Source organism: Capra hircus, chromosome 9 (genome assembly GCF_001704415.2).
Source record: "Capra hircus breed San Clemente chromosome 9, ASM170441v1, whole genome shotgun sequence".
In the NCBI taxonomy this organism is placed as follows: Eukaryota; Metazoa; Chordata; class Mammalia; order Artiodactyla; family Bovidae; genus Capra; species Capra hircus.
Window position 1 is genome coordinate 29,629,255 of NC_030816.1, and position 23,376 is coordinate 29,652,630.

The 23,376-nt window shown below is 45.6% G+C and overlaps 1 protein-coding gene across 2 annotated transcripts in view; it reads left to right on the plus strand.

Moving 5' to 3' along the window:
* The window catches only part of SCML4 (sex comb on midleg-like 4 (Drosophila)), a 58,023-nt gene that overhangs the window by 30,352 nt on the left and 4,295 nt on the right, over positions 1–23,376 (plus strand). The window contains exons 1-2 of one of the 2 annotated variants that reach the window (XM_013966452.2): positions 5,530–5,832; positions 18,715–19,005. In XM_013966452.2, the coding sequence (XP_013821906.2) occupies positions 18,759–19,005 (247 nt within the window). In that variant the 5' untranslated portion in view covers positions 5,530–5,832; positions 18,715–18,758. Of the gene's footprint in view, positions 1–5,529; positions 5,833–18,714; positions 19,006–23,376 lie in introns of those variants that run through there. The other variant, XM_018053101.1, reaches the window with a different exon arrangement.

The window sequence follows — 23,376 nt, forward strand, 5'->3', positions numbered from 1 at the left end:
TCTCTGGGTGCTTTAGGAAAGTGGAAGCAAAAACATGGATTTGATAACATTTTTGTTATCAAAATGGATTATCAATTTTGTTATCAATTTGGATTTGATAACAATTTTACTTTACCTTTGAATGGTGGCTTCCCTGGTGGCTGAGAGGGTAAAGCGTCTGCAATGCGGGAGACCTGGGTTCAATCCCTGGGTCGAGAAGATCCCCCGGAGAAGGAAATGACAACCGACTCCAGTAATCTTGCCTGGAAAATGCTGTGGATGAAGGAGCCTGGTAGGCTACAGTCAATGGGATCACAAAGAGTTGTACATGACTGAGCAACTTCACTCTGAATGTTGGGGAAAAAAGGTCTCAGTTGTAAGTAAGCTTTAGCCAGTGCTTCTCCACTTTGAGCCCTGGAACCACCTGGGCATCCTGATGAAATATGGACTCTGGCTCAGGATGGCTGGAGTGGGCTGAGAGCCTGTGTTCCTGACAGGCTCCCAAGGGATGTCCTGTGCCGTTGCTGCTTAGGAACACAAGGAATGAGAAGATGTGTGCTGATGGAGTCCTGCTCACAGAGGGAAATTTATGTCAGGTTTTCAGTAAAATATACCTATCTACTCTAGGATGCTGCCACCCTGTAGAAACACTGGCACTGAGGATGAACTGGATGAGATGTCCATGGGTGTGAGGGGGCAGAGTGGTCAGGCAAAGTGGCACAGGTGAAAACGCAGGTGAGAAAAGGGAGGTTTGCAGTGCTGGGTAAGAAGGTGAAAGAAAGGAAAGAATGATGACTGGCACATTGCTCAGTGTGGCCCGAGCAGCACTGGCAGGAGGGTCTTTGTTGCCTTCCAAGCTTCTGAATTCCTAGAGGACCCTGGGGATCCACTCTCTCAGACCCTTGTTTGCACAGTGCCCGTGGCTTTTAATTCTGCCTGAAACTGCTAGAATCCAGGTCCAGACCTCATCTCCCTAGGTAGACTTGAGGGCGGGAACTTGAGGGAAGCCTGAAACACAAGTCCACAGTAAATATTTTACTGACTCCAATTTGGTGTGACACAACAGAACAAACTGTGCTCACCGAGCGCTGGGGAGATCTTCTCTGGAAACCGCAAATGTGATAGCTGAAGTCTTTCGCGAGATCTAAGTTAGTGATTGGTTTCCTGCCTTCTGAAGTTTTGACTTGATGGGAACAAATTGTTTACTTTTTGTTGAGTAGCTTTTTTGATACACAAATGGTGAGGGTGGGAGATGAGAAAGGCCATTGATTCTTGATGCTTGATGTTTTCTTCCTTGGCTGGTGGTCTTGGAGACAGGCACCAGAAAACTCTTGGAGTAACAGACACGCACAGTACCTCTGCATACCCAGCATCTAGAAATCAAATCTTCTTCCTTGTTGAACTACAAATTTGTCTAATGTAATAGCTCTACAAAAGAATGACTATCTAGAGAATATCTCTTTCCAAAAGGTTGTTTATTTCTAAAAGGCAATAGAGCATACCAAGTGGCATGAGTTCCTTTATATAGAAACATCCATATGGTCAGACAGCAAATGTTTTGAGTTCACTCTACTTGTGATGCCTGCAGAGCTGAGGCCACTTGTTCAAAGCCAACCAGAAAGGCAGCAGCAAAGTGGAAACTGAGCCCAGGTCTCCTCCCTGGCCCTTTGCTTTTCCTCCCAAGCCTATTGATAGGGCCCCATTACCCAACACTCACTGAGTGGGGTATATGTCCTGTTTCCTGGCTCAGAAGTGTGACCACACAAAATGGATGTTCACAAGTGGCTTGTGGTACCCTTGTGCCATTTCTTCTAGCAAAGATGTGAAAGAACAAAACAAACACCAATGCCCACTTAGCAAATTCTAGGCAGAAACTGAACTCTAGGTGGATCAGTTATCCTCTCTCCTTCTGGGTTAATATCTTGGCCACAAGGAGTGTCTCATCCTTATCCTCGTGCCCTAGTTGCATCATTGCTGGATGACATCCACAGGACAGGCAGAACCTATCATCCTAGACACCAGGAGAACTTCCTCATCCCTACAAAATCCACACAAAGTGGCCTACTCCACTAACACTAGGCGTGGTTTGCGTGCTCAGTCACTCAGTCATGTCCAACTCTTTGTGACCCCATGGGCTGCAGCCCACCAGGCTCCTCTGACCATGGAATTTCCCAGGCAAGAATACTGGAGTGGGTTGCCATTTCCTACTACAGAGGATCCCAACCCAGGGATCAAACCAGTGTCTCTTGCATCTCCTGCACTGGCAGGTGGATTCTTTACCACTGAGCCACCTGAGAAGCCCCAGGCATGGTTTAACCCAGTATTTTAAATAATATATGAAGTGATCGGGTTAAAAAAAGAGAAATGAAGGAAGGCATGTGCAGGCCAATGATCAGAATATTGCAGAGCTATGTTCATCTTGTTATAGCCATGGGCTATGTGAACAAAATGAGTGGTTTGATTTTCAAGCCATGTGTTGAAATTGGGGTCATTTGGAAGGAGAAAAGAGTCTCAGTGCCAAGCTCAGTTTTTAAAAATCTTTGAGAGAGTCTTGATGGACACATGAAAAGGAGAATGTCCAGGACTTCTTTGGCAGGCCTGTGGTTAAGACTCTGCACTTCCAGTGCAAGAGGTATAGATTCAATCTCTGGTCAAGGAAGTTCCATATGCCACAGGGAAAAAAAATAGAATGTCCACCAGTTCTGCAGAAAATACAAAGGCCTTCCTATATTTTTAGACAGATATGTCCAGGAGAAGCCCAGCCAGAGCTCTTACAGCATGGGAGAGGGAGCGATTGCCAGTGTAGAATTCCTGATCTTAGTTCTGCTTGTATGCCTATATGAGTTCATTTAGGAAAAGCTATTGATTCTATTTTCAATGATATCATTCGTGAAAATATACTGTCTGTACTTTTTAAAACACTGAGCTAAAAGGGAAAAATGTAACCTCTAAGTAAAACACTGGGTTTTGTAGAATCTTAAATAGATTTTTACAATGTTCAGCAATTTGTTTTGCATTGTAAGGCTTAGATTCTCTTTCAAATCCTACAGATATTGAGGAAGCACAAAGATTCAATAATTATTGGTTAAATGAATGAATGAATGCTCCAATTAAGTTGTTGGAACCTCCCAAGGTATTTTCCTTATTTATTTGGCTGCACCAGGTCTTTGTTGTGACACACGGGATCTTCGAGCTTTGTTCAGGCACGCAGTCTCTTTTAGTTTCGGCATGTGGGATCTTTAGTTGCAGTGGGCAAACTCTTAGTTACACCATGTAGCATCTGGTTCCATGACCAGGCATGGAACCCCAGCCCCCTGCATTGGTAGCAAGAGTCTTAATCACTGGACCATCAAGGAAGTCACTTAAGGTACTTTCAATATGACATAAATAACCCAGTATTGAATCACATTGACCAATTTGGTAATATTTTAATGTTGCTGCTGCTACTGCTGCTAAGTTGCTTCAGTCATGTCCGACTCTGTGCAACCCCATAAACGGCAGCCCACTAGGCTCCCGTCCCTGGGATTCTCCAGGCAAGAACACTGGAGTGGGTTGCCATTTCCTTCTCCAATGCATGAAAGTAAAGTCGTGACCCCATGGACTGCAGCCTGCCAGGCTCCTCCACCCATGGGATTTTCCAGGCAAGAGTACTGGAGTGGGGTGCCATTGCCTTCTCTGATTTTAATGTTAAAATGAAACAAAAAGAAATGAAGATAATGCTCCTCTTTCAAGGTCACAAATAAAGTCATGTTGTGGATTAAAGACACCCAAGACTTGAGGAGCAGAATGATGATGGTCGTAAATCCCTAGTAGGCGTTCTCCTGTTTGGGAGAGCTCCTTCCAAGAGGGAGTAAGGAGGAGAAAAGAGGCTGTCAAAAAAGAGGTGGTGTAGATTCTTTCTTCCCACAAGGCTGGCCTCAGGAATTCTCTAAAAGATACCCTTACCCCAACCCCATGCCTCTTTTCAAATAATGAAATCTACTGAAAATCTTTTCCTTTGTTCCATGAAGCTAACTGTCCTTCAGGTGACACCCTACCCATTAGTCCCCCATGAGCCACTCTAGAACTAGAGATCATGCTGGGGACATCTGGGTCAGCTGCAGAAGGCCTTCTGTGTCTCTGGCAAGCCTGTCCAAAGAGGCTCCTGCCTGTGATGGAAGAGTATATGAGATGTGGCCATCCCCAAATCTCCAGGGCCCACAGGAGCTGTAACTGGACCTGTACCCTGAGCCGCTGTGGTATGTTCTAAGGTAATAGTTGCAGGTTATCCACACCAGTATGTCCTGACCACGTATCAGAACTAGGATTAAAATGGTAAACCTTGTCAAGAGGAACTGAAGCAACTTTGGAAACCAGCAGGCATCTAAGATAAACTCCACAGACTTTCTCCTATTAGTGGGTCATTTCTGGGTCTCAGACATAAGTAGCAAACCCTTTGATTATTGAAAAAAAAAAGAAAAGAATCCCATAAACTCCCTGACAGAGAATTAGATATTCTATAGCATATACATCCTAACTGCTATTGAATTAATAATTGTAACTTCCAACCTAGATATGCAGAGTCAAGAGGAATGTATTATTCCTTTCCCACCTGTAATATTTATATATTGCTGTGTGACAAATTACCCTAAAATTTAGTGGCTTAAAACAACATGTATCATCTTACAGTTTCTGTGATCTGGAATTCAGGTGCAGCTTGACTGTGTTCCCCAGCTGTGGGTCTCTCACAAGGTGGCAAGCACCTCAGAGCTTGGCTAAGGAAGGACCCACTCCCCAGCTCATTCATATGGTTGTGGGCAGGATTCCGCTTCCCACGAGCCATTGATTCCTTGCCACGTAGGCCCGTCCACAGAGATGCTCACAACATGGCAGCCTACTTCACCCACTTGAGAAATACTGGAATGCCTTCCTTAAAGTCAGGATGTCCATTTGGAACCAGAATTTGTATGGTGTCCTCTATTCCAGGGACTCCAGCATTTTCCTGAGTAAGGGTCACTCTAAGTTTCCCCAGTTTCCTATGAAAGACCCCAAAATTGTTGAAGAAACAGAGCTTGACAGCAAAAGGCCCCCCACGCTCACCCTCCGCCTCCTCCTGGGAATTCCCAGAAGCCTCCAGGTAGAGGCTTTGGCAAAGCTGCAAAGAAAAGACTACAGAGAGGGAACCTGTTTTCCTCTGGAGGCTGAAAGGGCATTCACTGTTCTAAAGCGGCCGACGTTGGGCCAAATTGCCTTTGGGCAAAATTTCCGTGAGAGGAGATCTTAAATCATAAAGAACAAAGTCTCAGGCAAACCAGCAACATTCGAAAGGACTAAAGACGTTCAGGTGCCAGGCATTAAAATTACGGTTGGTTTCTGTACCTCTCATTAGGGAGGAAAAGTATAAATATACTTGAATGGACCCGAGGGGAGTCATAAGGGTGATTCTGAGGGCTGAGCGATCTGAACTTAGAGACAAGCTTGAAGGGAAGATCTATACTGGCCAGAGACCAAGTTAATGGAAAATGTAATTGAGGGAATGAAAGGCTAAGCCTCATAGGTGGTGAGGCCCAGTGCCCTTTGAACCAGGAAGGCTGGGACAAGAGGCTGCAGAGGGCCCTGAGGGAAAACACGACGAGCTTATCTGAGCAAGAACAAGGGGCGGGACCAAGCCGGAGAGAAGGAAACCTGCAGACCTCCGCGAGAACCTCAGAGAAAGGCGGCAGGAAGGCAGAGGGGAAAGCTGGGGGTATCTGACACCAGGCAGTCCCTCAGAGGTACCCCCTAGGTCCCACAGCACCGAGCACGTGCTGGGCACCTGCGTGCTGGAGAGGAGCGCGCCTGAGGCACCTGGGGGCGGAGACGCAGCCGCTCAAGGTAGGAACCCAGGTGTCGGGCTCTGAGCCGGGGAGGGCAGCTCTACTGGGACCTGCGGTTGTTTCCTGACCCTCCTCCCCACCTCTTTCTGTTTCTCTTTTTGCAGGTCTCTTCCCCTGCTTTTCAGAGCTTACTGGCTGTGCTTCTTAGGTGGTGGCACCTGATTAGGCAGAGGGGAATAGTTACCACACAGATTCAAGAGGCGGTGTAATCAGGTTGACTGTATCACTTCCTCTTCTAATCTGGGGTTCAGGGCTAGGGATCTGTGGTGCTGCCATCTCGTTATGCAGCAGAGCCAAGGCTGCGCACACGGAGCCCTCTGGACAATCCTGTGGTCTGACCTTCCTGCCAGCCTGGGCAGAGTTGTGTGGCCGGCTGGGCAGGGCAGACCTGCTGGCAATCAATCTGCCAGGAGCAGAGATGACTGAAGAAAGGGTTCACTCTGTGCAGCTGTTCCTTCAGCTGGAAAGTTGTGACTGATGTGGGGAAATAAGATGGGGAATGGAGGGTGAGTGTGTCTGTGTGTGTGTGTGTGTGTGAGAGAGAGAGAGAGAGAGAGAGAGAGAGAGACATAGAGAGGGGGTGGGGAGAGAGAGAGCTGTTTAGTGCTGGGAAGAACAGGGTCTGAGACTGGGTTATTATTGCATGTAGAGATCCTATTTGAGAATAATTTTGCAGATCGTGGTCTCGCCACTTTTCAAGGCTTTGTTTGGTTAGAGAATCCAAGTTAAGTGCCATTAAAATTCTTTAAATAAATTAAATAGTCCAAGCTCACTTAACTGTGAGCAGTTGGGTCTTGTGTCCTACATGAAAATGGGTCAACACCCCCCAAAAGAACTCCCTGGCCACTCCCGCTGCTCTCGGACTTTCTCTCCTGGCCCTTGGCTTTGTCCCTCCTGTCCCTCTGCCTCTTCTTGCTTCTCCTCAGAGGTTCTCCACATTCCAGGCACTCAGTTGACCTGGAAATGCAGCAGGCTGGGCCGCGCTGGGTGTTTTGGAAGCTGAGGATCTAGAGGCATTCCCCCACCCCGCCCGCCCCCCGCCAAACCCCACCCCAGCCTCTGCAGGGGCACAGGCAGAAGGAGGAGTCCACACTCCTCAGACCCTAGAGCTGTGTTCCCTGAACAAGGAGGCTTAGCCCTGGTGCAGATTCAGGAGCAAAGGGGTATCCTTTGAGGCTGAGCAGATTTGAACTCTTCTGGAGTATTCTTGGGGCTTCCCAGGTGATTCAGTGGTAAAGAATCTGCCTGCCAGTGCAGAAGACCTGGGTTTAATCCCTGGGTCGGGAAGATCCCCTGGAGGAGGAAATGGCAACCCACTCCAGTATTCTTGCCTGGAGAATTCCATGGACAGAGGAGCCTGGCGGGCTACAGTCTCAGTTCAGTTCAGTTGCTCAGTCACATCCAACTCTTGGCAACCCCATGGACTACAGCACACCAGGCTTCCCTGTCCATCACCTATTCCCGGAGCTTGCTCAAACTCATGTCCATCGAGTTGGTGATGCTGTCCAACCATCTCATCCTCTGTCATCCCCTTCTCCTCCTGCCTTCAATCTTTGCCAGCATCAGGGTCTTTTCCAATAAGTTAGTTCTTCACATCAGGTGGCCAAAGTATTGGAGCTTCAGTTTCAGCAATCAGTCCATCCAATGAATATTCAGGACTGATTTCCTTTAGCATTGACTGGTTTGATCTCCTTGCAGTCCAAGGGATTCTCAAGAGTCTTCTCCAAAACCACAATTCAAAAGCATCAATTCTTCGGCACTCAGCTCTCTTTATAGTCCAACTCTCACATCCATATATGACTACTGGAAAAACCATGGCTTTGACTAGATGGACCTTTGTTGGCAAAGTAATGTCTCTGCTTTTTAATAGGCTGTCTAGGTTGGTCATAGCTTTTCTTCCAAGGAGCAAGCGTCTTTTAACTTCATGGTTACCATCTGCAGTGATTTTGGAGCCCCCCAAAATAAAATCTGTCACTGTTTCCACTGTTTCCCCACCTATTTCCCATGAAGTGATGGGATCAGATGCCGTGATCTTCGTTTTCTGAATGTGGAGTTTTAAGCCAACTTTTTACTCTCCTTTTTCACTTTCATCAAGAGCTCTTTAGTTCTTCTTCACTTTCTGCCATAAGGGTGTTGTCATCTGTGTATCTGAGGTTATTGATATTTCTCCCAGCAATCTTGATTCCAGCTTGTGCTTCATCCAGCCTGGTGTTTTGCATGATGTACTCTGCATACAAGTTAAATAAGCAGGGTGACAATATATAGCCTTGACGTACTCCTTTCCTGATTTGGAACCAGTCTGTTGTTCCATGTCCAGTTCTAACTGTTGCTTCTTGTCCTGCATACAGTTTTAGCAGGAGGCAGGTCAGGTGGTCTGGTATTCCCATCTCCTTAAGAATTTTCCACAGTTTGTCGTGATCCACACAGTCAAAGGCTTTGGCGTAGTCAATAAAGCAGAAGTCTTTCTCATCTTCTTTACCTCCACCATAGTTTGGTCTCAGGGCTACAGTCTATGGGGTCACAAAGAGTCGGACACAACTGAGCGACTGCATACACACAGAGCACGCAGAGTATTCTCTGGCCTAATAGGCAGACTTTATATGTAGCAGCTGGAGGAAACTGCAGTCCACAGATTAGCCTCAGTGAAAAAGACACACCAGCCTCTTGAAAGTTTCCAAGACACCAAATCCTGAAAATGTGGCAGGCTTCTGTGAGAGCCATTTGTGCCTGTGCCTTTCTATTTAAGCACACTCTTGTGATCAAACAAAAGCAGATCAGTCCCTTTCTGGGAGGAAAGACTTAATGATTTACAAGTGGCATCCTTAGTGTCTTGGATAGAAGCATGGTTTATAGAAGAGAAGTACATCAAGTGCCTCTTGTTCACCCTACTGTGCTGGTGTCCACAGCGATGAAACAGCTTTAACTAGAGGCTGGGTTGTTGCCTCCTGTTTAATGAGAGCTGCCAGGGTCACAAGACAACTCATTTCAGATGAGAAGGAATTTTCTCTCTCATCTCATCTGGGAGAAAAGGACCAGGAATGTGTTGATCTGTCAGCCCTCTGGTTTGCCGTGAGTCTGCGTGCGGGAGCCGGGTCTTCATAAGGCACTCTCGCCAGACAATCCCAGGTCTGCTGGCCCCATCTGGTGTTCACTCCCCAGTCATCCACAAAACTGCTTGAAAAGTATAGTTCTGTCTCCAAGGGTAGGTTTGGTCCTTCTTCTTTTTCAGATAGGCGTTTTGTAACAAACAATTCATGAGCCACACTTCATTAAATTCTTAAACTGCTAGAATTTGTGCTTACCTGTAATTCATCTTCCCTGTATGTTGCATGGCTTAATGGTTTTAAGAGTATAAACTGTATGTATCCAGAAGTCATCTTTTTAACTGAAGCAATAGGAACTGGGGTTAGATATAAGGAAGAAGTTTTAGGCAGTGAGATTTGTGGCATAATGGCCTAACTGTGAGCAGACTGTAAAATCTCTTTGGGGAAGCTTTTAAATAAGAGGCTCAGCTATTTACTTTATTTTCCTCTCCAAACACCACCCCTGCCTGAAGAGAGAATTTGGAGTGAGCTCCAGGTGTTCCTCCGTTAATTTACCACCTTCGTAATTTTTGCTTTGTTTGAGGAAACCTATAGAAGTATTTACTCAAGATATTCCTTTAAATGGATTCATTTCTTTTAACCTTAGCCTTTAGTCATCTCAAGCAGTGATATCTTATCAGTGGAAGCATAGTTTGATGGGTTAATTATATTTTATTGCTGCACACTAAAATACATGGCCATGAAAAGATAACGTTCACCAGTTTTTGTGTCTTCCAAAAAGAAACACGTTCAAGTCCTAACTGCAGATACTTGTGAAAGGGACTTTCTTTGGAAATAGGGTCTTTGCAGTCATCAAGTTGTGATGAGGTCACACTGGATTATGGGTGCCAATCTAATGACTGGTGTCCTTATAAGAAATTTGGACACAGATTCAGACACACAGGGAAAATGCCATGTGACAACAGAGGCCACGGTTGGAGAGCTGTGTCTGCAGCCAGAGAACACCATGGGTCATTGGCTATCACCAGAAACAGGTAGAGGCAAAAAAGGATCTTCTTCTAGAGCCTTCAGAGAGCATGACCCTGCCAACACCTTGATTTCAGACTTGTAGCCTCCAGAACTAGGAGACAATAGATTTCTGTTGTTTGAAGTCACCAGATTTGTGGTCATTTCTGCAGCCTTCCGAAATGAATACACCTAAGTACCACCAAGAATCAGCCCCTGCTGGGTGGGACACATTTTAACACTTGAGGAAATGTTGGGCAGGGTGCTCAGTGAGGGTTCTTTTCAGTCCTATGGTTGAAAGATGGCCTTCACCGGATCAGTTAGTTTTACCCTCAGGTGTGATGTGTCAGCACCCCTATTTGCAAAGGTGAGGAAAAGGCTGTTTTAGTTGGGTTGGAGCAGGTGCATCTCCTCAATTCGGAACGGCACCCTGGTGTGTGACCTGAGCATGCTGCTCGCTCCTGGGCCTCCTGGGAGCTTCAGGCTGTGTGGGACTGTGGCCGCGGCTTAGTGATCCGTCTCCACGACTGTCCACCTGACCGCCTTCGGAGTCACTGGCACAGCCTTTGCCAGGTAGAGGGCTGTTGTTTGACGCTCTCTCAAGTCAGTTTTACTTCATGATGAATTCACTTGGATCATAGCCCAGAAGCTGACTTTTATTACCTTTGATCTCACCCATGGTTGTCAGCAGTTTTTAAGCCAATACAGTCCACATTCCCTTGTTCCGCATCTCTACACGTTGTCATAGGAGAACAATATTCCATCTGCGTCTGTATTTTTCAGCCATACTGCAGATTGGTGAATTATCTGCATTCACTACTGTAGATTGTCAGACTTCCATAGGCATATTTAACTTGGATTTGAAATATTTAATAAACATAATAAATGTTTTAGAGTTTTTCATTGTTTGTCATGCATCCACATGAAGCATTCGTATTTAGTTCTTAATAATATGAATTTTAATGCATCTTCTCTGTAATAGCAGCCTTAGTGCCCAAATGTCTACTTAATAAATATTTATTGACCACCTTCTGTATGCCAAGCATCATGCCAGACACTATGAGTAGCTTCCTCACATACATCAAAGCACCTGCCACTGGGGACACGGAAAGGATTAGTATCCCAGACTAGGAATACTTTTCGATAAAGGGAATGGAATGGCAGGCTTGCTGCCAACTGGCTTGGAATGTGCTGGCCATATTAGTAGATTCTCAAAACTGTTTGTCTTCCTATTCAGCTCTCCACTTAAGAAGCAGCCTAGTACATAGCTTCATAGCCAGCTCCTTCTCGTTGATGTCTTCTGACCAGGAGGGATGATGAAACGGAGGCCATCCAGGCAGAGGTGTGGGGTTCCAGGTTCCTGCAGACCTCTTGCAGTACTGCGTTAGCCACAAAAGATGAGCACGGGGCACACAGGCCTCCCTTTTGCTTCTCATGTCCGTGTCCTAGTGGCCAAGGCATTGTCAGACTGGACTGCACAGACTCTCAGGAATCTGTCCACAGCCAGACACTGGGGCTTCTGCGATGTTTTTAGAAACAGCTTTATTGAGATATAATTCATATTTCATATAATTCATCCATTTAAATTCAACAGCTTTAGTATAGTCACAGATTTGTGCAGCTCTCACCTCAGTCAGTTATAGAACGTTTTCCACACCTCAAACACAACACACCCCTTAGCTAGGACCCCCAGTTAGTTCAGTTCAGTTCAGTCACTCAGTCGTGTCTGACTCTGCGACCCCATGAATCGCAGCACGCCAGGCCTCCCTGTCCATCACCAACTCCTGGAGTTCACTCAGACTCACATCCATCGAGTCAGTGATGCCATCCAGCCATCTCATCCTCTGTCGTCCCCTTCTCCTCCTGCTCCCAACCCCTCCCAGCATCAGAGTCTTTTCCAATGAGTCAAATCTTCGCATGAGGTGGCCAAAGTATTGGAGTTTCAGCTTTAGATCATTCCTTCCAGAGAAATCCCAGGGCTGATCTTCAGAATGGACTGGTTGGATCTCCTTGCAGTCCAAGGGACTCTCAAGAGTCTTCAACACCACAGTTCAAAAGCATCAATTCTTCGGTGTTCAGCTTTCTTCACAGTCCAACTCTCATATCCATACATGACCACAGGAAAAACCATAGCCTTGACTAGACAGACTTTTGTTGGCAAAGTAATGTCTCTGCTTTTGAATATGCTATCTAGGTTGGTCATAACTTTTCTTCCAAGGAGTAAGCATCTTTTAATTTCATGGCTGCAATCACCATCTGCAGTGATTTTGGAGCCCCCCAAAATAAAGTCTGACACTGTTTCCACTATTTCCCCATCTATTTCCCATGAAGTGATGGGACCAGATGCCATAATCTTCATTTTCTAAATGTTGAGCTTTAGGCCAACTTTTTCACTCTCCTCTTTCACTTTCATCAAGAGGCTTTTTAGTTCCTCTTCACTTTCTACCATAAGGGTGGTGTCATCTGCATATCTGAGGTGATTGATATTTCTCCTGGCAATCTTGATTCCAGCTTATGCTTCTTCCAGCCCAGTGTTTCTCATCATGTACTCTGCATAGAAGTTAAATAAGCAGGGTGACAATATACAGCCCTGACGTACTCCTATTTGGAACCAGTCTGTTGTTCCATGTCCAGTTCTAACTGTTGCTTCTATATGCTGACCTGCATACAAGTTTCTCAAGAGGCAGGTCAGGTGGTCTGGTATTCCCATCTCTTTCAGAATTTTCCAGTTTATTGTGATCCACACAGTCAAAGGCTTTGGCATAGTCAATAAAGCAGAAATAGACGTTTTTCTGGAACTCTCTTGCTTTTTCCATGATCCAGCGGATGTTGGCAGTTTGATCTCTGGTTCCTCTGCCTTTTCTAAAACCAGCTTGAACACCTGGAAGTTCACAGTTCACGTACTGCTGAAGCCTGGCTTGGAGAGTTTTGAGCATTACTTTTCTAGCATGTGAGATGAGTGCAATTGTGCAGTAGTTTGAGCATTCTTTGGCATTGCCTTTCTTTGGAATTGGAATGAAAACTGACCTTTTCCAGTCCTGTGGCCACTGCTGAGTTTTCCACATTTGCTGGCATATTGAGTGCAGCACTTTCACAGCATCATCTTTCAGGATTTGAAATAGCTCAACTGGGAATCCATCACCTCCACTAGCTTTGTTTGTAGTGATGCTTTCTAAGGCCCACTTGACTTCACATTCCAAGATGTCTGGCTCTAGGTGAATGATCACACCATCGTGATTATCTTGGTCATGAAGATCTTTTTTGTACAGTTCTCCTGTGTATTCTTGCCACCTCTTAATATCTTCTGCTTCTGTTAGGTCCATACCATTTCTGTCCTTTATGAGCCCATCTTTGCATGAAATGTTCCCTTGGTATCCTCTAATTTTCTTGAAGAGATCTCTAGTCTTTCCCATTCTGTTGTTTTCCTCTATTTCTTTGCATTGATTGCTAAGGAAGGCTTTCTTATCTCTTCTTGCTATTCTTTGGAACTCTGCATTCAGATGCTTATATCTTTCCCTTTCTCCTTTGCTTTTTGTTTCTCTTCTTTTCACAGCTATTTGTAAGGTCTCCTCAGACAGCCATTTTGCTGTTTTCCATTTCTTTTCCATGGGGATGGTCTTGATCCCTTTCTCCTGTACAATGTCACGAACCTCAGTCCATAGTTCATCAGGCACTCTATCTAAGAGAGCTAGTCCCTTAAATCTATTTCTCACTTCCACTGTATAATCATAAAGGATTTGATTTAGGTCATACCTGAATTGTCTAGTGGTTTTCCCCACTTTCTTCAATTTAAGTCTGAATTTGGCAATAAGGAGTTCATGATCTGAGCCACAGTCAGCTCCTAGTCTTGTTTTTGTTGACTGTATAGAGCTTCTCCATCTTTGGCTGCAAAGAATATAATCAATCTGATTTCGGTGTTGACCATCTGGTGATGTCCATGTGTAGAGACTTCTCTTGTGTTGTTGGAAGAGGGTGTTTGCTATGACCAGTGCATTCTCTTGGCAAAACTCTATTAGTCTTTGCCCTGCTTCATTCCATATTCCAAGGCCAAATTTGCCTGTTACTCCAGGTGTTTCTTGACTTCCTACTTTTGTATTCCTATAATGAAAAGGATATCTTTTGGGGGTGTTAGTTCTAAAAGGTCTTATAGGTCTTCATAGAACCATTCAACTTCAGCTTTTTCAGTGTTACTGGTTGGGGCATAGACTTGGATTACTGTGATATTGAATGGTTTGCCTTGGAAATGAACAGAGATCATTCTGTCATTTTTGAGACTGCATCCAAGTACTGCATTTCAGACTCTTTTGTTGACCATGATGGCTACTCCATTTCTTCTGAGGGATTCCTGCCTGCAGTAGTAGATATAATGGTCATCTGAGTTAAATTCACCCATTCCAGCCCATTTTAGTTCTCTGATTCCTAGAATGTCGACGTTCACTCTTGCCATCTCCTGTTTGACCACTTCCAATTTGCCTTGATTCATGGACCTGACATTCCAGGTTCCTATGCAATATTGCTCTTTACATCATCAGAACTTGCTTCTGTTACTAGTCACATCCACAGCTGGCTATTGTTTTTGCTTTGGCTCCATCCCTTCATTCTTTTTGGAGTTATTTCTCCACTTTTCTCCAGTAGCATATTGGGCACCTACCCACCTGGGGAGTTCCTCTTTCAGTATCCTGTCATTTTGCCTTTTCATACTGTTCGTGGGGTTCTCAAGGCAAGAATACTGAAGTGGTTTGCCATTCCCTTCTCCAATGGACCACATTCTGTCAGACCTCTCCACCATGTCCAGCCCATCTTGGGTGGCCCCATGGGCATGGCTTGGTTTCATTGAGTTAGACAAGGCTGTGGTCCTAGTGTGATTAGATTGACTAGTTTTCTGTGAGTATGGTTTTAGTGTGTCTGCCCTCTGATGCTCTCTTGCAACACCTACCATCTTACCTGGGTGTCTCTTACCTTGGACGTGGGGTATCTCTTAACAGCTGCTCCAGCAAAGCGCAGCCGCTGCTCCTTACCTTGGACGAGGGGTATCTCCTCACCGCGGCCCCTCCTGACCTTGAACGTGGAATAGCTCCTCTAGGCCCTCCTGGGCCCGCGCAGGCACCGCTCCTTGGACGTGGGGTAGCTCCTTCCGCCGCCGCCTCTGACCTCAGACGTGGGGTACCTCCTCTCAGCTGCTCCTGTGCTGTCGCAGCCTAGCACTCTCCGCCGCTGCGGGCGGCTGCGATGGCGCATAGAGCACAGGCGGCGCTAGGACCCCCAGTGCCCCCAGTCCCCAGGTCCTCAGCAACCACGAATCTACTTTTGTGTTTCTATAGATTTGCCCATCCTGGACAATTCATACAAATGAAATCATTTAATATGTGATATTCTGTGGCCTGGTTTCTTAGCATAATAGTTCAAAGCATGGATCAATACTTCATCCCTTTTATGCCTGAATAATATTCCGCTATATGGATATGCCATGTTTTGTTTATCTATTCATCAGTTGATAGTTATTTGGGTTGTTTCCACATTTTGGCTCTTATGAATAGTGCTTCTGGAAACATTCATGTGTAAGTTTTTGTGTGGAAATTTCATTTTTCTTGGAAATATATATACCTAGGAGTAGAATTGCTGGGTCATATGGTGAACTTATTTTTAACCATTTGAGAAAGAGCCAGGATGTTTCCAAAGATGTTGTACAATTTTACATTCCCACCAGCAGTGTGTGAGGGTCCCAGTTTTCTCTCTCTGTGTGTGCTGTTGTGTCTGACTCTTTGCAACCCCATGACCTGCACCATGCCAGGCTCGTTTACCCTCCACTATTTTCTGGAGTTTCCTCAAATTCATGTCCATTGACAGTGATGCTATCTAAGTATCTCATCCTCTGCCACCCCCCTACTCCTTTTGCCTTCAATCTTTCCCAGCATCAGAGTCTTTTCTAATGAGTCAGCTCTTCACATCCGGTGGCCAAAGTAGTGGAATTTCAGCATCAGTCCTTCCAATGAATATTTACGGTTGATTTCCTTTAGGATCTAGTTGGATCTCCTTGCAGTCCAAGGGATTCTCGAGAGTCTTCTCCAGCACCCCAATTCAAAAGCATCAATTCTTCTGCACTCAGCTTACTTTATAATCCAACTCTCACATCCATACATGACCACTGGAAAAACCATAGCCTTGACTAGGCAGACCTTTGTTGGTAAAGTAATGTCTCTGCTTTTTAATATGCTGCGTAGGTTGGTCGTAACTTTCCTTCCAAGAAGTAAGCATCTTTTAATTTCATGGCTGCAGTCACCATCTGCAGGACATCATCATGTATTACATTAATGGATGAAGTCACGTATTGCATTACTTGATTTTCAGATGTTAAACCAACCCTGCATCCCTGAAACAAATCCTACTTGATCATGATGTATAAGTTATTCTGTATGTTATGATTTGTTTTGCTAGTATATTGTTGAGAATTTTTGTACCCATATTAATAAGGCATTGATCTCTAGTTTCCTTGGGATGTCTTTGTCTAGTTTTGGTGTCAGGGTATTGGTGTTCTCATAGAATGAGTTGGGAAATATTCCCTCCTTATATTAGTCTGCCCGGCTTCCATCATAGGAACCTCATCCTCGGTAGCTTTAACTGTTTATTTTCTCACAGTTCTGGATGCTAGCAGTCTGAGATCCAGCTGTCATCAGGGTTAGTTTCGAGTGGCCCCCTCTTCCTGGCTAGTGGACAGCCACTCTCTCTGTGTCCTCACTTTGCCTCTTCTCTGTGCGTGTATATGAAGAGTGAGACTCCCTCATGTCTCTTCCTCTTCTTGTCAGTACTTTCCTTTTAATCAGTACTATTGGTTTGAAGTCCTACCCTTAAGACCTTAATTAACCTCAATTATCTCATTATGGCCCCTCTCTCCAAGTATAGTTCCCCAGGGCGGGGCTAGAGCTTCAATATATGAACAATTGAGGGGGACACAATTCAGTCCATAGCGCTCCATTTTTGGAAGACTTTGTGAAGAACTGGTTTTAATTTTTCTTTAAATGCTTCGTAGAGTTAATTTCTGAAGCCATTTAAGTCTGGGATTTCTTCGTTTTTTGATTACTATTTGATCTCTTTACTTGCTTTATGTCTATTCAGATTGTCTATTTCTTTCTGTCAGTGTGTCCATTTACCTAGTTTATTGGCAATAATTGTAATATTTTTAAATAATCCATTTTATTTCTCTGAGTTTGGTGTTAATGTCATCTCTTTCATTTTTGAGTCTAGTAATTTGAGTCCTCTCTCTTTTTTTCTTAGCCAATCTAGCTAAAAAAGTTTGTCAATTTTGTTGATCTTTTCAAAGAGCCAGGCTTTGGTTTCATGATTTTCCCTATTTTTTTGTCCTCTATTTAATTAATTTCTGCTTCAGTCTTTATTATTTTATTCCTTGTACTTGCTTTAGGTTTGATTTGCCCTCCTCTACCCCAGTATTTTATTGAGGAAGATTAGGTTATTAATTTAAGATTTTTCTTTTTAAGTATAAATATTAACAGATATAAATATGCTCTAGGCACTGCACTGCTTTAGCTGTATTCCATATGCAGTGGTTTTTATTTCTAGGCAAGCTCCATATGCATCGAAGACCTGCTAGTTGCCCTAATTAAATCAAGTCTTTATCTTTTAATACCTATATTGTGGGAGTAATCCATACTTGTTTACAGAAGAAGATATCTGGATCTCGTGGTCCCAGATGTGCTTACTTATCACCAGCCTTGGGGGTGAGGGTCCATTAGTTTTTCTTTTTTAAAGTCACTTTGGGGATGTCCATAACTCCGGGAGTTGGTAATGGACAGGGAGGCCTGGCGTGCTGCGATTCATGGGGTTGCAAAGAGTCGGACACAACTGAGTGACTGAACTGAACTGAATTGATATCTGTTTTTGTCCTGTATGGTATTTGGATGGTTATTGATGGAGTTAGACAGATATGATCTTGTCTAGGGTCAAGAAGAAAAGGAATTGCTAGAATATTTTTCTTCCTCTTTCTATACCTATAATTCCTCTAGGCCTTGTCTTTTCAAACAAAACAAAACACCCCACACCATTTGTATAGCTCACAGATAGAGTTCAACAGGCTGTAAGAATGAGCTTTAAAAGTGTAGAAAGTCCTGATCTGCTTGGGTGAGGGAGCTGAGGAGGAGGTTGGCAGACTCTTCAGGTTCTCTTCTCTCTCTGTTCTTTGGATGGGCTCTTTCTCTCTTATCTGCACGGTTTGGGGAGGACCATGGGGCCATCCACATCATCATTTATGTCCCTAGTTTGTTCACCTTGGTGGAAGGTTAGTGCCCTCCTGTGTACTGGAACTGAAAGTGTGGGGAGGAAGTACCACCACACCTGTACCAGAACGCAAGCCAAAGTTGCTTCTCCTGACTCTGGGACACTGTGACTCTAGCTTGATCTCTCCCAGGAATCTTGGGCCAGGTGAGGAAGGCAGTGGTTATGGGTGAAAGAAGAGGGAGCCAGGAGATTCCAACAAGCTGGCAGAGACTCCCTGGAGGAGCAGAACCACAGAGGGAGAAAGACCTTTGTTTGAATTTTATTTACACTTCATCAATAACCAAGATGATCCCATTTTCCTTGGAACACGAAGGGTCACATATCCTAATCCCTACTAAAGTCTGCTTTGTTGGAGAGGCAGGTGTCATTCTGCTGAGAGCTGAGCTACTGGGGTGTACGCCTTGAGGCCCATTCCTTCTCCTCTGTCATCCCCACACACAGTGGCACCCGTGCTGCTGGGGAAAGATTTTCCAAGACCCAGCGCCTGGTGGCCTCTTGACTGCTCTCTAATCTCTGCTTCTCTGCTCTGCCTTCTTGCCTAGCAAGAACAGTCACCGCCGAGGAGTGCCTGGTGAACCCTGTGAGCATGAACCGCTACGGCGCGGACCCCTCCTCCCCCACCTTCAGCCACAGGAGCTCCCTGCCCACCTCCTCTTCGCTGTACTGCAAGCGGCAGAGCTCTGGAGACGGCCACCTTGGGGCTGGCTCAGCCACCACAGTCGGTGGTCCCCGCACCAGCCCCACGTCCCCTGGAGGCCCCTCGGCACATGGGCTACGGCCTCCTGGCTCCAGCCCCAAGAGGAATGGGACCGCTCTTGAAGGAAACAGATGTGGTAATGTAACGCATGGGCTGGCTTCCCCATGACCTGACCTCCTCTCCCCTTGCCCTGAGACCGCCAAGTATAGCGGGACTGGGGACTGTGGCTGTTTGAATGTGGGAACACAGGGAAATTAGATGTTTCCACAAACCCCTCTGTGGATTTTTGTTGTTCTTGAAGGCAACTGACTTCAACCTTTGACCACAAGCAAAGACAATGGTGTATGAGAGTAGGCTAAACTATAGGAATAAGTAGAATCCAAAATGTACAGTGGCTCAGCTACAGTAGAAGTTTTTATAGTTGGTGTGTGTATCACAATTCAGAGACCCAGGATCATCCGTTTTGTGGCTCTGCTGTGCCCTGTGGCCTCCATGCCCCGTGCACCTAGCGGGTGGATTGGGTCGGTAACTGGCAGTTTTCAGCCATTGCTGATTAGAAACGTTCCTTCCTTCTGCCTGTTTCCTCCTGTGGTGCTTTGTCTCCTCATCTCTCGTACTTTTCCCCTTCCATCTCACAGTAGGAGCCAAGCTCTCGGCTTCATGAGGTCTCTTACTCTAATTCGAATCCTCTGCAGCCCCAGAAAAGTGGTCTGTCTGAGGCATAGCCTAAATAGCTATGTATTGAGCACCTACTATGGGCCAGACACTCTCCACACATTATTTATGACTTTTATGAGTTATAAATGAGCCACCAGGGAAGCCCTATTATTATATCAGGCGTATATTATTATTGTAGGCATTATTAGATTCGATTTACAAATAAAGCATGTGAAGATCAAGAGGTCAGTCAAGCATTGAGCCAGGATTTGACTTCAGCTGGCTCCAAATCTGGCTTTCAAAAACTATGCCTGGGGTTTTCACATGTTCAGTGGGCCTCAGTGGGTCCCTCTGAGGTTCTAGGGGAAGGCTGGAGAGGATGGGAGCAGACAGGACTCAAACACCACCCTCTGTAACCAGGGCCTCTTCACATTTGCAGAGTGGGGTTCTTCATTTGTGTAGCTTGAACAGAGCTTACGCAGCTAAACACATGTGGAAACTGTAGAGATAAACCATGCTAAACTGAGTGACAGTAGATTAAAATAGGAGAGAAAATCCTACACATCCGCAGGCCCTCTGGAGGGCTATTAAGTTTTCCCCCTGCCCAAAGAGGTGCTTGGTATTGCTCTGAAATTGCATCCCAAATGGAAGCAGTCGGTATTAAGAAACCATATTTCTTTAAGAAGGTTTGACCCAAGTCATAAAACTGGAAGGGACCTAGAAATGGATTTTCCCCCATGGTGCTAACCTTAATGGTTTAAACCTGCAGAAATCAGAAACTGGTATGAGACCATGTGAGAAGGTAGGTATCACGTGAATACTTACCCTGGGCTGCTACTCATGGAGCACGATATGCTTGTCTAAGGTCTAAGGGTGGAGCTGTGAGCAAGACAGTTATGGGCCCTGTTCTCGGACAGTCTCCAATTGCAGAGAGACAGATGGTTAACAAACAAAACCAAGGGGCCCCTTTTGGAAGCCGATGGGCTTCCGCTCAGGATGCTTGTTGTCAGGCTCCAGCCCAAAGCCACAGAATCACATGATTCTTACCATACTCTCGAGAAACAGGATGAAGAACCTGAAGCCCATGAAGAATAAGATGATCAGGTCCAGGAAGGGGTTGGAAACCTGGCCACCGGCTCTCATTCACTGCGCTTTGCACACAAACACGCTGATAAGGCTTCAGAGGTGTGAGAATGTAGTGCCTTCGTGTTGCCCAGGACAGGCTGTGGTTTGAGGGGACCTTGGTGATCCTTCCCAACTCCTCATTTCCCAGCAGAGGAGCACAGAGACACTCACACGGTGGTGGGTGGAGGGGCCTCTGACTCCTGGCTCACTGATCCTTCTCTTCTTTCATCAGATTCTATCATGAGTTAAAAAGTGTCTTCTGGATTATGAGTGAGCAAAAGGAAATTATGCGTGTGCTTGTGGGCCTGTGTGAAACAGAGTCATACACAGGCAGCCGCAGGCGGACCAGGCTGTGAAGGTGTCCGGAATTACTTTAGATGGATTCACAGTCTTCCATTCCTGGTGGGTGTGAATTCAGCATTCGAAAGAGCCACCACCATCTTCATCCTACATCCATTCACAGCTGGATTTCACTCTGCACATGTCTCCAGCAGCACCCAGGGAACAGACCTGACCGTGCACCAAGTTCTCCACACTGGAGAACAGCCCCCTTTCACAAAGGCAATCGGCGAGTGCTTTGCACACTCTGTTTTAGGAACAAGATTTTTTTCACATCCATCATGTCTGACCACTGTGCAGTCACATCCGCCTAGCCTGGCTATGTCAGCCCAGCCCCATGTGTCTTTCTGACAGCCTGACAGCAGCTGGAGGGACTGTGTGGTTATTATCTTTGTGTGAGCCTGGCAGAGGCTGGAAAGCTCCCTCTCCCTGCTAGAGCTAGTTCGCTTTGGATCCTGAGCTGGTCTCTAGGTGTGACAGCTTCCTGCTCCTCTCTGTCTTGTGTGACTCTAAGGCCCCTCAGAGAGGAAACATGAAAATGCCCACAGCTAGGACCAGGTGCCAGGAGTGGAGCCCCTTTCCCTCCACACTCATTGCCTGGAGAGCTTCACCCTAAAGACAAGCCAGACCCCTTGCTCAACCCCATGGCTGTGGCTCACAGAGAGAGCCTTTCCCTGGCCTTGCTCAGAGGACCTTAGGCTCCCACGGATGGTGTTGTGAGTCGGTCTGGTGTTTTTCCTTCCTGTCAAACATGGGAAATTAGATTTGACCTCTGCTCTGATCACTCTAAAAATCATTCTTGGCACTGAAGGCTTCCCGCTTTTGTAATCAGAGCATCTATTATCACCCTGATTACTGCCGACACTCCGATGGGGCAGGCTCCAAAGGCAAATGCGATTTCCGTGGTTCCTCCTCCCCTTGTTGAGTGCAGATGTCCTTAAATGCAATGAAATCATCTCTAATAAGCATGCATCCACATTCAGATAGCCCCGGGGTACATTAACAGTTTCCTGGCAAAATGCACCCCCCCCCCACCTTATGCCAGATCACCTAAGGGGACCCTTCCAGGTCTAACAAGGAAAAGGCAGGGAAAATCTCAAAGAAAATCCAATTCTCAACCAAACCATTGTATTGAGGATAGACACAGCAATGTGATAATGTATTTTTCTCAGCACCAATGCAGAGCTGTGCCCTTCTCAAGCACATTGAAAAGAGGAGGAAAAAAGAGACAGCAGAAAACCGCTGCACCCTGAGATTAAAGAACATAAACGGAAAGGAAGTCTTCTCAACTACGAACTTAGAATTACTCTGTAGGGAAGCTGCCTCATTGTTCAGAGCCTGAAAATAAGATTAAGGATTACACACACAAAGCTTTTTTGTAAATTACTAATACTGTTTTTGCGAAGTCTATTGATTTGTTTTACATTCATTGAACCCATATTACAAATATGTTTGCTTGGAGCCAATGATTATAAACCCTGTAATGAGATGATTCTGGGCTTCCCAGGTGGCACTAGTGGTAACGAACCTGCCTGCCAATGCAGGAGACGTAAGAGGCACGGGTTCGATCCCTGAATTGGGAAGATCCTCTGGAGGAGGGTATGGCCACCCACTCTAGTATTCTTGCCTGGAGAATCCCGTGGACAGAGGAGTTTGGCTGGCTACCATCCAGGGTTGCAAAGAGGCAGACACGACTGAAGTGACTTAGCATGCACGCACATAATGGGAGGATTACATTTTTCACCAAACTCAGCCCAGGACCTGGTACAGAAGAGATGCTCATTAGGTGTCTGTGGATGACTAGGGGGAAGATGAAAAAGATCATCCTCAAGAATTAAAAGATAACTGGAGGTTACAGGCAAGCACATGCATAATGGTAATACTAAGCAGAATGTGGAGAGCATCTTTAAGAGAAGAACAAAGATTTGGGGGTTGAGGTGACTTCCAGATGGCAGGACATGGAAATGCTGCCTGTGAAGGGGTCTACCTGGGCTTTGATGGCTAGTAGAACTTCTTTGGAAAGGAGGAAGGATAAACAGCTTAAGAAGAGGTGGCAAGAATACACAGGAGAACTGTACAAAAAAGATCTTCATGACCCAGACAATCACGATGGTGTGATCACTCACCTGGAGCCAGATATCCTGGAATGTGAAGTCAAGGGAGCCTTAGAAAGCATCACGACAGAGCTAGTGGAGCTGATGGAATTCTAGCTGAGTTATTTCAAATCCTAAAATATGATGCCGTGAAAGTGCCACACTCAGTATGCCAGCAAATTTGGAAAACTCAACAGTGGCCACAGGACTGGAAAAGGTTATTTTCATTCCAATCTCAAAGAAGGGCAATGCCAAAAATGTTCAAACTACCACACAATTGTACTCATTTCACG